Source organism: Lontra canadensis, unplaced genomic scaffold (genome assembly GCF_010015895.1).
Source record: "Lontra canadensis isolate GAN:19392208 unplaced genomic scaffold, GSC_riverotter_1.0 scaffold186, whole genome shotgun sequence".
NCBI classification, from domain to species: domain Eukaryota; kingdom Metazoa; phylum Chordata; class Mammalia; order Carnivora; family Mustelidae; genus Lontra; species Lontra canadensis.
Window position 1 is genome coordinate 1,390,332 of NW_022631180.1, and position 16,550 is coordinate 1,406,881.

General features: G+C 54.6%; 1 protein-coding gene and 1 non-coding gene across 3 annotated transcripts; both read left to right on the top strand.

Moving 5' to 3' along the window:
- Window positions 1-1,363: 1,363 nt before the first annotated feature.
- On the top strand, window positions 1,364-16,489 carry PRRC2A (proline rich coiled-coil 2A). Of its 2 annotated transcripts, XM_032847212.1 has the most exons (31): window positions 1,367-1,557; window positions 3,411-3,585; window positions 4,300-4,477; window positions 4,840-4,939; window positions 5,037-5,109; window positions 5,463-5,606; window positions 5,767-5,918; window positions 6,097-6,176; window positions 6,323-6,465; window positions 6,786-6,876; window positions 6,969-7,185; window positions 7,604-8,078; window positions 8,442-8,632; window positions 8,877-9,174; window positions 9,577-9,787; window positions 9,993-11,861; window positions 12,191-12,465; window positions 12,656-12,786; window positions 13,006-13,135; window positions 13,240-13,325; window positions 13,522-13,755; window positions 13,887-14,027; window positions 14,150-14,221; window positions 14,330-14,497; window positions 14,692-14,774; window positions 14,985-15,195; window positions 15,286-15,381; window positions 15,527-15,739; window positions 15,854-15,948; window positions 16,056-16,146; window positions 16,266-16,489. In XM_032847212.1, exons 2-31 carry the CDS (start codon window positions 3,474-3,476, stop codon window positions 16,404-16,406), a joined length of 6,501 nt encoding a protein of 2,166 aa, XP_032703103.1. In that variant the 5' UTR covers window positions 1,367-1,557; window positions 3,411-3,473; the 3' UTR covers window positions 16,407-16,489. The 2 variants fall into 2 exon arrangements, with proteins under 2 accessions (XP_032703104.1, XP_032703103.1); XM_032847213.1 differs by lacking the exons at window positions 14,985-15,195; window positions 15,286-15,381; window positions 15,527-15,739; ... (1 more) ...; window positions 16,056-16,146; window positions 16,266-16,489 and having other exon boundaries at window positions 1,364-1,557; window positions 14,625-14,703.
- Window positions 3,769-3,899, top strand: LOC116860981. Its single transcript, XR_004381384.1, has one exon. It is a non-coding gene; the product is annotated as a small nucleolar RNA SNORA38 (small nucleolar RNA).
- Window positions 16,490-16,550: the final 61 nt, after the last annotated feature.

The following is a 16,550-nucleotide window of genomic DNA, read 5'->3' on the forward strand; positions in this document are numbered from 1 at the left end:
GGAAAGAAAAAAGAATGACTGACAGGAGGGAAATTGGTGACGGTGAGGATGGATAACTCTTCCAAGAAATTTTGCTGTGGTAGGAGACCAGGGAGAGGGGGACACGAGAACCATTTCAAATGCTTAGCAACTGCATCTCAACTATCTTAATGTGCCTCAGGATAAAATTTTTATCAGATTCTTGCGAATTTTCCGGCTCTCACTTTCCATAATGGACAGGCACTTAATTTAGTCACACCAGCTGAGGCACAGGTCGCCAAAACCATGCCTCAGCTCATCAGTTCACTGGGCCTGAGCTGTGCAGCCTCTCCTCAAACTTGGCTAAATCCTGACTAGTTCTTCACATTTCTTAATAAGACCCACGTTTTTCTAAAGGCATTCCTGAACCTCCCCAGGCAGGATCTGATTTTATTCCTCTACTTTCATAATATATTGTGGATATCTCTCACGCCTTCGAAATACAGTTTTCGAATGATTTGCTGAACGGGTAGTAGGTCTGATTGGAGCACAGTAATAGGAGAGACAAAGGAAGGAACTAGTACACTTGGTAGAATGAAACCCATTGTGACGGGAATACAAACTGCCAATAATATCAGATATACAAATATATTTATAAAAATTATAGGTTATAAAATTAAATGTCTTAGTCACTGGTTGCCGATATGTTGATGAAGAGGTCATTCCTATCCTACCTTGATTCAAAAGATTTGCATGTATTATGCAAATAAATAAAACTAGCAAAAGAATGCCTACACTGCATGGGGCCGACGACACCCTCCTCTGCACCCCAGGATTGGCCTATCTATTCACTTCATTTGCATGACGTGATTTAATAACTCGAAGGCCCCGCCTCTCTGATGCTTTCACCTCTCGCGAATGGACGCGTGAGTCGGGACTCTTCCCTCGTTACGTAAGCTCCGCCCCCCGGCAGCCAATCCCTTCCGCCCCGTGCTCTCGCTCCATCTCCTTTGCTGAAAGCGCTGCCAGTCTTCCATCGTTTCGTTCCACTCTTGCCGTCCCTACGTTTCTCCGCTCGCATCTTTCCACGAACGCACGACGCACGCTCCGCCCCTTCCCCCCCGCATTCGTCGTGCAAATCCTGCGCCGTAACCGCCCGGCGGACGGCCACTGCATTCCCGCCCCTCTACGCGTCTTAACGGCGGACGTCGGGGTCGCGTCTCTTTAGCCAACCGGCATCCTAGCGCCTGAAAGTCCCTCCTCTTTATGCAAATAACCTATGACTGATCTGCACACCCAGCCTTTTTTTTTTTCAAATAAGGACAGCCCTCGAAGTAAAGAGGGATAGGGTAGAAGGTGCCCCGCCCTTTATGCAAATAAGGGGGCGTGCCACACGCTGAGGGAGGTGGGAGGGGGGGCTGCTCCCGGGGGCGGCGGTTGCCCGGATGGGCCGTTAGTCGGAGCCTAGCCGCGGAGTGAGCGAGGGAGACGGGAGGAGCCGAACCCGGCGCCATCCGCCGCCATCCGCCCCCGCCCCACCGCCATCCCACCTCGGGGACCCCCTAGGCCCCGGTCCCGGACCCCCGCGCACCCGGCCAGGTGAGTCTGGGGAGCTCAGTGCTAACGCCCTTTTCCGGCGCGGGAGCGGTGGTGGCGGCGGCGGCGGCGGCGGTGGCGGTCCGGCGGCGGGGGGGTGGGGAGGAGAAGCTGCCATTAGCCGCCGCCATTTTGTCCTCCTGCTGCCGGGGCTTGCCTGCCCCTCCCCCTCTGATACCCCAGCTAGGTACCCGGACCTCCAACACCTCACACAGAGTCTATGGCCTGCCCTTAACCACCCACATTCCTGGCTTCATGGGGTGACCCCCTCTTCTGGGCCCTGAGCTCCCCACCCTCAGCTGCGCTCTTGGCCTTTTCACCCCAATCTGTGGGTCCCCTTCCCCGCCGCCACTCTGGGGTGGGCCGCGCCCGCGGATCCTCGTAGAGTCTCCTTTCCTCCATATTGGGCCACCCTCCCATCCTCCCAGTACTTGGGTTCCCCTTTCTTGACGCCCCTCTTCGCGTCGAGTCAACTCCCACCCTGGAACCCTTCTTTTCTTCTACATCTTTGCTTTCTATGTTCCTCAGTCTTTCTGTGCTTTTTCATTTTTCCTGTTTCCTTTCTGTCTCACCCCCACCCCTTTTTTACCTTGGGTGTCTTTTGACATTGCCCTCTTACTTTGCTCTGTATCTTTTCTTTACCATTTCTGGTTAAGTATATTGTTTTCCACGTCCTTTGATGTTGACCCTTTTTATTAGTGTTGCTCCACTATTTGTCTATCCCCTTTCCCTTCATGTATTTATTTTTCAAAGATTGGAGTCTTTAAACACCTATAGGGCACACCCCGCTCCTTTATCTTACCTGTCTAAAAACTTTTCCCTGGTTTTATCCTGATTTTACTCAGCTTTTTATCACGGGTCTGCCTGGATTTCCCACCACCTCCCATTTCTTTCCTGTACGCCATTCCTTCCTATAAATGAATGCCTGGTCACTCAGGAACCCACTGACGATGCAGAGTTTGGCCTGCTTGGGGAGGAAGGGATATTGGGAAAAGAAATGACTGCTGATGAACATTCTTACTGAGGGGAGGGAAATGAAGTTCATCTGGCTTTGGCCCCATGGTTACAGAGTGTGCTGGAGGTGGCTCCGTAATGTTTTGTTTTTCTCACATCTGCATAGGATAAGCAGAGGCCACCAGTGTTTTCATCTGGAGACCAGATTTTTTTTCCAGGAGCTGGGATGGGGGCAAATATAGGGAAAAAATGGGTGAATATTCCAAATACTAGGGGTTTTGTAGCTTGGGAGTATGTAGAGCCCCAATTCCATGAGGAATTATCTGGCATCAGCCCCCAGTCTGGCTGAGCAAGCTCATAAAATCGTTAACTCCCGGCATACCTTCGTGTAAACCTCCCCAGATGGGAGTGAGGCTGCTGGGAAAGAAACCTGGGGCACAGTTAGGGAGCTGGTGTCTAATAAGTCAGGGGTTTAAAGCTCTGTTCCTTGCAGGATGGAGCTGTATGCCTCTTTCTGGTTGTCTCTGGGGCTGGGACTTGCCGTGTTTTATCATATGTCTCTGGAATGCTTTTGGTGGAGGGAGGTTCTTACTTAGGATAATGAAGAAGTGACTACCTTTATAATATACTGGCACAAAAGGAAGTGTGTGTCTACTACCAGAAGGATACTAGATTTTTTATTTATATTTCCTTGGCAAGAGGTGTCTGGGGGAAAGAGGAACCATGGCATTTGGGCTCTGTGGGAGTTGCTTAAAGGGATGGGAGAGTATGAACAGGCTAGAGAAAAAGACATCAGAGGGCCAAGTATCTGGGCCCCTAGTGAAAATGCAAACGAGCATCTAGGTTTCTCTTGGAGTCAGTAAAGGGAGCAGAGACTGAAACACTTGGTGTTTGGCCCACAGGCTCCGGCACGTTTTGGGGGAGGTGCCTGCAGGACCCAACGTACTCAATGAGCTTCCAGCGCAATGTCCGATCGCTCGGGGCCGACTGCCAAGGGGAAGGATGGAAAGAAGTATTCCTCGCTCAACCTGTTTGATACGTATAAGGGCAAGTCCTTAGAGATCCAGAAACCCGCTGGTGAGGGTCCTGCCCAGATGTTCCTAATTCCTAGAGGCTGGGCATGAATGGGGCATACATTTTAAAGCTCTTTGCAGGGAAATGGTTATAGCCAAGTATTAAAACACTAGAGGAACACTAGATACTTCCCAGCTTTATCTTGGGTCCCATAGGGAACATTGGGCTTTGGATGAACACCAGTGACCCTCCTACAAAGGCGTGTCTGTAGTTCCCGGTCTTTGGACACGTAAGAACTGGAGGCAAAGAAATGTGGACTTGGAGAAGTCTGGGGCCAGCTTGCTCCCTGCAGGCTCAAGATGAACCATCCAACAAAGGAGCATCAACTGTAATGCATCTTAGTGTTTACAGTGGAATTTTAGAGATTGCTGAGGGCAAAGGAAGGAATGGTTTCTTAAAAAACGTTTGGTAATAAGACATTAAGGTGGGGGTGCCTGGGTGGCTCAGTGGGTTAAGCCTCTGCCTTCGGCTCAGGTCATGATCTCAGGGTCCTGGGATCGAGGCCCGCATCGGGCTCTCTGCTCAGCGGGGAGCCTGCTTTCTCCTCTCTCTCTCTATGCCTGCCTCTCTGCATACTTGTGATCTCTCTCTCTCTGTTTCAAATAAATAAATAAAATCTTAAAAAAAAAAAATTAAGGTGGTACAAATGGGGCCTAGGGTAGGAAACTGTCTGATTGTCCATGTGGGGCGTTCTTCACCCTTCTATCTTTTCTCTAGTTGCCCCTCGCCATGGCCTGCAGAGTCTTGGGAAAGTTGCCATTGCCCGGCGTATGCCACCCCCAGCCAACCTTCCAAGCCTGAAAGCCGAGAACAAAGGCAATGACCCCAACGTCTCACTAGTGCCGAAAGACGGAACAGGATGGGCAAGCAAACAGGAGCAGTCCGACCCCAAGAGGTAGACAGAGGTCTGGGGGACCTAGAGTAATGACTATCTTAACTTTGAACTTTAGGAGTGGGTTGGGGCTTGGTCTAGCCCAGCCACATAAGATCCAGAGACCGAGGGAAGCCTCTTGGTTATTCCAGGGCTCTTTAGTTAGAGGACTAAGGAATGACGCTTTTACCTTTCTGTGAGGTGGAAGGAAGGGATCAACAAAGGGAAGACAGCCTACACGGGGTGACTAAATTATGGTATTTTGTTGGAAGTACTTGTAAATAGTAACAGATGGGCTTGGGTTCACTTCCTGTCCTCCATCAGTTGGACAAGTAGTGGAGGCATCTCAGGTCCTGGATAACTTTCCCATCCTACCATTTCCTTAGTTCCGATGCCTCAACCGCTCAGCCGCCGGAATCGCAGCCACTGCCGGCTTCACAGACGCCTGCCTCCAACCAACAGAAACGACCCCCAGCAGCCCCCGAGGTGTGTGAAGAACTAGGTGGTATTGAATGGCTGGGGGCAAGAATGGTTTGTAGTTCCACCACTCACATCACTGTTTATTATTTCTCTGCTTCCCCAGAACACTCCTTCGGTTCCAAGCGGGGTAAAGTCCTGGGCACAAGCCAGCGTCACCCATGGAGCACATGGAGATGGTGAGTGCAGGGCTGCTTGGGGAGCTTGTTCTGTGCCCTGTGGTAGGTAGGAGCCCTGCACTATACCTTTAGCAAAGTGTTCTTTGGTTCTCTGGCTAAATTTTGGGCCCCATATTAGGTTTCACAGGCCACAAGAGCAAGTTCATTTCTGTCTTACGCGAGGTCAAGGGGGTGTCCCAGAACTGACCTTGTTTATTGGGGAATGGATACACAGTGTGTAGGGGGTGAGTTTGAAAGCAGGAATTTGATGATCTGGTACTATCAGAGCCTTCAAGTTTTGTGGTACATTTTCAGTAAATATGTTTTTTGGGGTTTTTCAGTATTTTTTGGTCTGCTACTCTGAACCCCAACAGGTGGAAGGGCATCAAGCCTACTGTCACGATTCTCTCGAGAGGAATTTCCGACCCTGCAGGCGGCTGGCGACCAGGACAAGGCTGCCAAGGAAAGGGAGTCTGCCGAACAGTCGTCTGGGCCCGGACCAAGCCTCCGCCCCCAAAGTGAGTGGTTAACATTTGTGAGTTGGGTGGGTGAGTGAGTGGTTGGTTCTATTTTGTCCAGAACAGTACCTTATTCCATCTCAGAGCTGAGTTCTGGTGTATTCACCTTTTTCTCCATCATTTTTAGTTATGTTCCTTCTTTGCTTTTTCTAAAATACAGATTCTACAACTTGGAGGGACGGAGGTGGGCGTGGCCCTGATGAGCTGGAGGGCCCAGACTCCAAACTTCATCACAGCCATGATCCCCGGGGGGCGCTACAGCCTTCGGGCCCACCCCAGTTCCCTCCCTACCGCGGAATGATGCCGCCCTTCGTGAGTTTGCATATCTTGTTTTGGAGTGGTTGCACTTGAAACTAAAGAGTTACCAACTAAGACTGAGCCTTTGGAGGGGACAGAAAGAAAGCCGGGACCTATGACGGAAGGATGATAGGTTTAGGGAGCTGGTTGCATATTTGTTCCTCTGAGCATCTGCTCTTGGGCCATTTTGCAGATGTATCCCCCGTATCTCCCATTTCCTCCGCCCTATGGACCCCAGGGGCCTTACCGATACCCTACTCCTGATGGGCCCGGGTGAGTATTCCAGGTGTGGGTTTCTGGTTGGGGCAGGGGAAGCCTCTTAGGGAGATGGTCTTCCGGCCCAGAGGCTGAGTCTTGTATGTGGTTCTACAGCATGCCATCTTCGACACTCTGTCTCCCATTTGTCTTTTCACATACAGCCGTTTCCCCCGTGTGGCAGGCCCTCGAGGTTCAGGGCCGCCAATGCGCCTTGTAGAGCCTGTAGGTCGGCCTTCGATTCTTAAAGAGGATAACCTCAAAGAGTTTGACCAGTTGGACCAGGAGAATGATGATGGTTGGGCAGGTCAGTGCATATGAAGGATGAAGTCTTTGGATCTCAAAAGTCAAAATCCGATGAATAAATAGGGGATTGTGTGGGTGAAATTGTGTGGGAGAAAAGGAGACGCTGAAGGGTAGGGGAAACAGATGGCAGAAAGCCAAGTTCTGGTAAAGAACTGAGAGGTGTGGGAATGCCAGGACTCTCAGTGTGGCTTCATGCAGAGAGGGATTGGTGTTGGGAGCGCATTTGCACTCCATAATACCAGACCCTGTCCTGTGTTCCAGAAGTTAGCTGAGGTTGGAGAGCAGAATGCTTGGGATATCACTTTTCCCTCCTCCCCATAGGGGCCCACGAAGAGGTCGACTACACTGAAAAGCTCAAGTTCAGCGATGAGGAAGACGGGCGAGACTCTGATGAGGAGGGAGCTGAGGGCCAGTGAGTTGTGGGCTCAGTTTCTCTCAGAGTAATATTCTCTTAAGGGAGCTGGTTTTCAGCTGGTTTTAATTCCATTGTTGGTCTGTTCACAGCAAGGAGTCCCAATCAGCTGCTGGTGAGGAACGGCCCCCTGAAGCAGATGGCAAAAAGGGCAACTCCCCCGGCAGCGAACCGCCCCCTCCTAAGACGGCCTGGGCAGAGACCTCTCGGCCTCCAGAGACAGAGCCGGGGCCTCCTGCCCCAAAGCCTCCCCCACCCCCACCTCACCGGGGCCCCACCGGGAACTGGGGCCCCCCTGGGGACTACCCAGTGAGTGTCTACAATGAGGGGTTGAGAAGGGTCAGTTGTGGGAGATGAGTGTCAGCTGACAAGTTGAAGCACTAGTGATAGAGGAAGCTGGGGGGATGGTCAGGAATGGGCTCCAGGAAGTGTAAAGCAGTGGAGCAGCTCTGAAAAGCATCCAGAGCATCTCTGGGACATTTGGTGTTATGGGAGCCTGGGTTAAAAGAAATGGGATGCTGGTGAGGAAGAACAAGGAGCCCTTGGTGTTCGGGTCTCTGAAAGGAGAGAGGAAACAAGATTAGGATGAGTTTGTCTCTACCCAAAGAGGCCACCAACCCAAGGCCGGTGCCTGCCCCCACAGCTAGAGACAGTTGGTCAGTCTGTGGAAAAGATAAGAAATCTGACGACTAACACCTCTGGCCCTGCCGGGTCTGCCCATTGACAGGATCGGGGGGGCCCTCCCTGCAAGCCCCCAGCACCCGAAGATGAGGATGAGGCCTGGCGGCAGCGGCGAAAACAATCTTCATCTGAGATCTCCCTGGCTGTGGAGCGGGCTCGGCGCCGACGAGAGGAGGAAGAGCGTCGCATGCAAGAGGAGCGCCGGGCAGCCTGCGCAGAAAAGCTCAAGCGACTTGATGAGAAGTTTGGGGCACCTGATAAGCGGCTCAAAGCAGAGCCTGCTGTCCCACCTGCTGCCCCTCCTGCCCCAGCTCCACCACCTGCAGTCCCTAAAGAACTCTCTGCACCTCCAGCTCCTCCACCAGCACCAGCCCCAACACCAGAGAAAGAATCGGAAGAACCAACACCGTCCCCTCCTGCCCAGTTGGCCCCCGCTCCAGGTGTGGCTCCAGCTCCCACGCTGGTGAGTGGTGGCGGCAGTACCAGTAGTACCAGCAGTGGCAGCTTCGAAGCCAGCCCAGGTATGGAAATAGGGATAGGGTACTCTAGGTATCCTTTTTTTCCTCCACTGGGGCTGAGGGCACAGGTGTTAAGGTTGGGAGGAAATGAAGCAGAAGGCATGGTTTCAGTTTATCAAACGATCAGTGGTGGAAGAAAAAAGGGGTTCCTTTGCTCGTATGGATATCTGAGGTGGGGGAGGTTTTACTCTCTGAGTTCCTGGTGAGCAGTGACCTCTTGCTTTCGAGGTTTCCTGGGTAGTTCACGCCACCATCGTTGGCTCTTCTTTAGAGAGGGTGTTGGAGGTGAGAGCGGAATTAGTGGGCTGTTGGGCACAGGTCTCGGGAGACCAGATCACCCTGATGATTATCTTTTTGTCAATGCAGTGGAACCCCAACTGCCCTCAAAAGAGGGTTCTGAACAACCAGAAGAAGTTCCCTCTCCTGCCACGACCCCAGCCCCAAAGGTGGAATCCAAGGGTGATGGGGTTGGTCCCACCCGGCAGCCCCCCAGCCAGGGCTTGGGCTACCCCAAATACCAGAAGTCGTTGCCACCTCGTTTCCAGCGGCAGCAGCAGGTGAGAGCCGCCTTTTTTTTCTCATAAGAGCGGTTTCCTTCCCTGTCTTTCGCTTGTACCCAGTTCAGAAGGTGCCTTCCAGGTCCTACCACTGCCGTCTCTGGTACATCACCCTGGTGTCCATCTAGTCCTAGTATCTGTCACGTCTGTGTATTAACTTTGTTTCTGGGCTTATTTCCTTTCCTACTGGGGGCGAGGCAGGGGCTTTGATGCCTCTTTCGTTCCCTCTGTTGTCCTTCACCAGGAGCAGCTTTTGAAGCAGCAGCAACAGCAGCAGTGGCAGCAGCATCAACAGGGTTCCGCCCCACCTGCTCCGGTCCCGCCGTCACCACCACAGCCTGTGACCATGGGGGCTGTGCCAGCTCCACAGGCTCCGCCTCCGCCCCCTAAGGCCCTATACCCAGGTGCTCTGGGCCGTCCCCCACCCATGCCCCCGATGAACTTTGATCCCCGCTGGATGATGATACCTCCTTACGTGGACCCCCGGCTCCTCCAGGGCCGGCCCCCTCTGGACTTCTATCCTCCTGGTGTGCATCCCTCTGGTAAGAGCCCTTGAGGGGGTGGGTAGGGGGCACTGCAGTCCTGGGAAGCAGATGTCCGCATCTTGCTGTGCGGATGAAGGGTCATGGGTGAAGGAGGGAGGGTATGTGCTTTAGTGTTGCTCAGAACGCTCTTTGTTTCAGGAATGGCTTTGGGAGAGAAACAGTGGGCTTCCGTTGGCTTGGATTTATTTGGGGGGGCGGGATTCATCAGTTCATTCATAGGGAAGCTGAGTGAATAAGATAACTCCTTCAGGAGAGTGTCAGGGTCAAGCCTGCCGGTAATAAGAGATGGAGGAGTTGATGTCGACGTGACTGACAGAAGTAGATTGGGGAGATGCTTCTTCAGCTGATGGCCTGTCACATAGGAGAGGGTTAGCTTTCTCATCCCTCTTGTTTTCTTAGGCTTAGTTCCCCGGGAGCGCTCAGACAGTGGGGGTTCAAGTTCAGAACCGTTTGAGCGCCATGCACCTCCCCTCTTGCGGGAGCGGGGCACCCCACCAGTGGATCCAAAGTTGGCCTGGGTAGGAGATGTCTTCACCACCACACCCACTGATCCCCGCCCGCTTACCTCCCCACTGCGCCAGGCTGCCGATGAGGATGACAAGGGGATGCGGTGAGTCTGTGTAGTGGAAGTGGGTGCGTTTGCCAGTGAAAGGACTTGGGTTAGGAGAAAAGGTTCTTTGGATTAGTGGTGAGGTGACAGGAATAAATGTGAGAGGAGTGTCGGGTGGGGTAATAGAATGTTCTTTTTCTCCACCAGGTTCTGCTTTTCCTCATTCTAAGTTACTTAATTTCTACTTTTCTGTGTCCGTTTTTAGGAGTGAGACTCCTCCAGTACCTCCCCCGCCACCCTATTTGGCCAGTTACCCAGGCTTTCCTGAGAATGGAGCCACTGGGCCCCCGATCCCTCGCTTCCCTCTGGATGAACCAGCTGCCCCAGGGCCCCGTCCACTCCCCTGGCCCCCAGGCAATGATGAAGCCCCTAAGATACAAGTTCCGCCACCCAAGAAGGAAATCCCCAAGGAGGAGGCTCCACAGCTGACGGGGCCAGAAGCCGGCCGAAAGCCTACCCGTGGAGTTGGAGGCCAAGGCCCCCCTCCACCTCGCAGAGAGAGCCGCACTGAGACCCGCTGGGGCCCTCGCCCAGGCAGCAGTCGTCGTGGGATCCCTCCAGAGGAACCAGGGGCCCCTCCCCGCCGGGCTGGGCCTATAAAGAAACCCCTACCACCTACGAAAGCTGAAGAGCTGCCTTCCAAGCCGCTGGAACAAGGCGATGAAAGCCCCAAGGTTCCAAAGCCAGACCTCCTCAAGGCGGCAAAGGGGAAGATAGGGGTCCCCAAGGAGACCCCGCCCAGTGGGAATCTTTCCCCTGCCCCAAGGCTTCGACGGGATTACTCCTATGAAAGAGTGGGTCCTGCCTCTTGCCGGGGCCGGGGCCGAGGCGAATATTTTGCCAGAGGGAGGGGTTTTCGGGGGACCTATGGGGGCCGCGGGCGGGGAGCCCGCAGCCGAGAGTTCCGTAGTTACCGAGAGTTCCGAGGAGACGATGGGCGTGGAGGTGGAGCAGGGGCACCAAACCATCCTCCTGCTCCCCGAGGCCGCACTGCCAGTGAAACAAGAAGCGAGGGTTCAGAGTACGAAGAAATCCCCAAGCGGCGTCGGCAGCGGGGCTCAGAAACGGGCAGTGAGACCCACGAGAGCGATCTGGCTCCCTCAGACAAGGAGGCTCCTCCGCCAAAGGAGGGAGTGCTCACCCAAGTCCCTCTTGCTCCTCCACCATCGGGAGCCCCTCCTTCACCTGCCCCAGCCCGCTTTTCCACTGCCCGAGGGGGGCGTGTCTTCACTCCCAGAGGGGTGCCGTCCCGCCGGGGTCGAGGGGGCGGGAGGCCACCTCCACCTATTTGTCCAGGCTGGAGCCCTCCCACCAAGTCCCTGGCTCCCAAGAAGCCTCCAACAGCTGCATTGCCACCAAGTAAGGAGCCTTTGAAAGAGAAGCTGATCCCAGGGCCTCTGTCCCCCATGGCCCGGGGAGGCAGCAGTGGAGGCAGCAACATGGGCATGGGTGTGGAAGATGGTGAGCGGCCCCGACGGAGGCGCCATGGGAGGGCTCAGCAGCAGGACAAACCGCCTCGCTTCCGGAGGTTGAAACAGGAACGGGAGAACGCTGCCAGAGGGGCTGACGGCAAGCCCTCTTCCTTAGCCCTGCCAGCCCCCACCTCTGGAGCAGAGGAGACACTCACGACAGTATCCGTGCCCCCACCCCCTCGCCGGGCAGCTGCCAAGTCTCCTGATCTGTCAAACCAGAACTCTGATCAAGCCAATGAGGAATGGGAAACTGCATCAGAGAGCAGCGACTTTGCCAGTGAGCGCCGGGGGGACAAGGAGGCTCCCCCACCCGCACTGCTGGCCCCCAAAGCTGTGGTAACTCCTGGGGGTGGTGGAGGTGGAACCGGACCAGGCCTCTCAGCCATGTCCCGTGGAGATTTGAGCCAGAGAGCTAAGGATTTGAGCAAGCGGAGCTTCTCGAGTCAGCGGCCTGGCATGGAAAGGCAGAATCGGCGCCCGGGCCCAGGCAGCAAGGCTGGCAGTGGTGGCAGCAGCAGTGGCGGAGGTGGTGGGGGACCTGGAGGGAGGACCGGCCCAGGGCGAGGGGACAAGAGGAGCTGGCCCTCTCCCAAGAACCGGAGGTGGGTAGGGACGGGCTTTTGAGTTTATTTCTAAGGTTAAACCATTGGGGAGGGAAGAAGACCTGAAGGAAAGGGAAGTTGGGTGTCTAAGGGCATGGGCTGCTAGGCCCTGAACAGTCATGTCTAGGGAGGGTAACTGGAAAGTGATTACTGATCAAGTCAGGAGCATGCATGTATTTGTTTCTTTTTGCACGCATATATGAATTCGTTAGATGTCCTCAGAGACACCTAAATTTTAATGGGGAAGAGGGAGAGGTTGGAAGTTTGGACTGGTAGGGAAGATGTTAATAATTCTGGGAATATTGGAGCTGATGCTCTGTTTTCTTCAGCCGACCTCCTGAGGAGCGGCCCCCAGGGCTTCCTTTACCTCCCCCTCCACCCAGCAGTTCTGCTGTCTTCCGCCTGGACCAAGTTATCCATAGCAACCCTGCTGGCATCCAACAGGCTCTGGCCCAACTCAGCAGCCGCCAAGGAAGTGCAGCTGCACCAGGGGGGCACCCAAGGCCCAAGCCTGGGCCTCCCCAAGCCCCTCAAGGCCCCTCCCCTCGGCCCCCAACCCGATATGACCCTCAGAGAGCCACCAACAACAACAGCGTCAGTTCAGGTAAGCTGGAGCGGCTGTGGGTGGGAGCATCTCCATCCCCAGAGGTCAGGAGGCAGGGAGGAAGTCTGGCCTGGGGGCCCTGATGCTGGGTGTCTGCATTGAGCAAGGGTGGAAGGATTGGGAGGTGGCTGATGGGAAAAGCAAAGGTCAGTGATAGAGCAGATGCTGATGGATTTTCCCTTTTCCCTAGACCCCCACTTCGAGGAGCCAGGGCTGATGGTGAGGGGGGTGAATGGGACTCCCCGGGACTCTGCTGGGGTTAATTCCTTCCCCACAAAACGGCGGGAGCGGCCTTCCAGAAAACCAGAGCTGCTGCAGGAGGTGAGAGATTGGAGCTTGACGTTGTGCTTCGTTGCTCTTACTCCTGAAGGTTCTTGTTACCCTTTTTCCGTTTCCCTATTCTCATTATGTCCTCCCTCACTCCAAATTCTCAGTATTAATCACTGGTTGTCATCTTTTTTGCCCCATACTCGCCCAGCCTCTTCCAGTTCCCTGTTCCCAGTTTATTAATGTTTTGTCTCTGGCCTTTCTCACTTTTAGGACTCTTTGCCGCCTTCTCATAGCTCTGGATTCTTAGGCCCAAAGCCCGAGGGCCCAGGCCCTCAGGGAGAGTGCAGAGACGCAGGCACAGAGGCCCTGACCCCTCACATCTGGAACCGTTTACATACTGGTGAGTAAGCCTGAGGAGGGGTGGGAAAGGCTATGTCAGAGTGCTGAGAGGGCAGGGTGGTCTCAGGACAGTCTCTCACCTCTGCTCTCTGGTGGTTTTCCCAGCCGCTAGCCGGAAGAGTTACCGGCCTGGCTCCATGGAGCCCTGGATGGAACCCCTGAGCCCTTTTGAGGATGTGGCTGGAACTGAGGTTCGTCTGGGCCGGGATTCTTCCCCATCTGTTCTGTATTGTCTGGGGCTACCCCCGTAGTTCTTTCCTTTTTTCAGTTTGTGTGTTTATAAGCGTCAGTGAGGTATTGGGGTGTTTTCTGCTGTCACTTAACTAACTGCTTCTGTACTCTTTGGTGCTTTCTACCATGACTTAACTGTTTCTCTACTCCTTTCAGATGAGTCAGTCTGACAGTGGGGTGGACCTGAGTGGGGACTCTCAGGTGTCATCAGGTCCCTGCAGCCAGCGAAGCTCCCCTGATGGAGGACTCAAGGGGACAGCAGAGGGGCCTCCCAAGCGGCCTGGAGGTCCCTCACCCCTCAATGCTGTTCCTGGTGAGGGTACCCCTGGCTCTGAACCCTCTGAACCTCCTAGGAGACGGCCACCTGCTCCCCATGATGGTGACAGAAAGGTAAAAGATCAAGAAAAGATAAGAGGAATGTTTCTGGGACTCTGACTTTGGCAATACGTTTGTCTCCTTCCCTGTGCTTGTGTGTTGTGGGCATTCCTTCATTTGGGCTTCCTTTTACTTCCCCAACCCAGGAGCTGCCCCGGGAGCAGCCTCTGCCCCCTGGCCCCATTGGCACTGAACGATTGCAGCGGACAGACCGAGGCCCAGAGCCTGGCTCCCTCCGGCCATCCCATCGACCTGGCCCCCCAGTCCAGTTTGGCACCAGTGACAAGGTATGGCATAGGGCAGGATCTGAGTATCTCGAGGTCGGTGGAGAGAAGGGAAGGACCGGAGGTGGGATGTGGAAGATACACAACTTGAGTCATGGGACGGTCTTCCCTTGTCACTGCCACAGGACTCAGACCTGCGTCTAGTGGTTGGAGACAGTTTAAAAGCAGAGAAAGAGCTAACCGCCTCAGTCACTGAGGTGAGTGGAAAGATTTGGTGAAAAGACCTTCAGTTTCTGGAGAAAAGAGCTGGGTGTGACCTGGATGTCTGGGAAGCTGATATTGCTCCTAATCAGGTTTCTTTACAGGCCATCCCCATATCCCGAGACTGGGAGCTGCTCCCCAGTTCTTCTGCCTCAGCTGAGCCACAATCGAAGAACCTGAGTTCTGGGCACTGTGGCCCAGAGCCCAGCTCCTCAGGCCAGCGCTTGTACCCTGAGGTCTTCTACGGCAGCCCTGGGCCTCCCAGTTCACAGGTAGGTCCTGCTTCCTGTCCCATGACCCTCTTCTGCCTGCTGTCCCTCACAGCCCAGCCTTTTCAATTTGTGTAGTTACGAACCATCATTATTTGTGATTTCGTTTTTCTCCTTGCTTTTACCGTAGTAGGTGGGGCGGGCAATCTTTTCTTGACCAGAAAAACTGGAGCTATTCCAGCCTTGCCCTCCCGCAGGTCTCAGGGGGAGCCATAGATTCTCAGTTACATCCCAACAATGGAGGCTTCCGCCCTGGGACACCCTCCCTTCACCCTTACAGGTAAGACTAGATGTCTTTTGATCTCAGAAGGGAGGAGGGAACTGTGTTTCCGTGGGAGGGAAGGGGAAGACCTGTTTTCAGAGATAACCAAAAGCTGGTAGACTTAGCTTAGAACAAATGAATAAAATGATTCTGGTTTCCTGACTCCTCCCCTGCACCTGAAATTTTTTAATTAATTAATTAATTTGTTTGTTTGTCTTCACTCTCCAGATCACAGCCCCTGTACCTCCCCCCGGGCCCAGCGCCCCCCTCAGCACTGCTTTCTGGGGTAGCTGTCAAGGGCCAGTTTTTGGATTTCTCCGCACTGCAAGCAACAGAGCTGGGGAAGTTGCCAGCTGGAGGAATCCTGTACCCTCCACCTTCCTTCCTTTACTCTCCAGCTTTCTGCCCCAGCCCATTGCCCGATCCACCCTTGCTTCAGGTAAGAGGTGGGCAGGTGATGGGCTTCAGGAGTTGAAAGGGAGAGAATGCTTTTGGGAGATTTGACACCGGTCCCTGTGGTCCCTAACAGGTGCGCCAGGATCTGCCGTCCCCCTCAGATTTTTATTCTCCTCTGCAACCTGGTGGCCAAAGTGGCTTCCTCCCCTCAGGGGCCCCTGCCCAGCAGGTACCTTTTGTCATGCTTTTTGCCCTTCATTCTATTTCTGTGACCAGCCTCTGGATTATTTGTTTGTCTTAACTATATTTCTGCTTTTCTGACATTTTTCCCTGCCACCCCACCCCCCACCCCCGGCCCGTATTTCTTACCGTAGATGCTTCTACCCATGGTGGACTCACAGTTGCCTGTGGTGAACTTTGGCTCCCTGCCACCAGCGCCACCTCCTGCCCCACCACCCCTTTCTCTGTTACCTGTGGGCCCTGCTCTGCAGCCCCCCAGCCTGGCTGTGCGGCCCCCACCTGCTCCTGCTACTCGGGTGCTGCCTTCACCTGCCAGACCTTTCCCCCCTAGCTTGGGGCGAGCAGAGGTAAGGTACAGGAACCGAAGGGCTAGGGATCTCGCAAGAGCTAGGGGCAGGGGTTCAGAATCTGAAGAGGAACTGGGTTGAGAGGCAGGAGGCTCATGAATTTTTTTCCTTCAGCTGCACCCAGTGGAACTAAAGCCGTTCCAGGATTATCGGAAACTGAGCAGCAACCTTGGGGGACCCGGGTCGTCTCGTACTCCCCCAGCTGGAAGGCAAGAAGAGGGAGTGGGGATGCAGATTGCCCATCCTTAAGGGCTTGCTTGCTTAGGGGAGCAGGGAGCAGGTGTCATGCTTACCTTAAACACCCTTCTTCCTGTAGGTCTTTCTCTGGCCTGAATTCCCGTATCAAGGCCCCGCCTTCTACTTACAGCGGTGTCTTCCGCACCCAGCGCATCGACCTCTACCAGCAGGTGAAGGGAGAGACCCCTGTGCCCCCAAATCAAAATCCAAGAGTTAACTGCTTGAGTTCCTGTCTTTCCATCCTTGGCTTCCCGGTATAACTTACCCTTGCCTGTGTGCGGTTCCCTAGGCCTCCCCACCAGATGCCCTGCGCTGGATGCCGAAGCCCTGGGAGCGGGCGGGGCCACCTTCTCGAGAGGGGCCTTCCCGACGGGCAGAGGAGCCTGGGTCCCGAGGAGACAAGGAGCCTGGGTTGCCCCCACCCCGCTGAGGGAGTTCCCCTTGCCCCCTACCCCCCGGGGCTTGTATATAGATTATAAATATATAAGGGGGAAAGGGGTGGGTGGGGAGGGGTTGTGGGGCTGGGGCCTCACTTCCCCTCCACCCCCCTCCTCTGGTCCCCTATCCCTGGGGC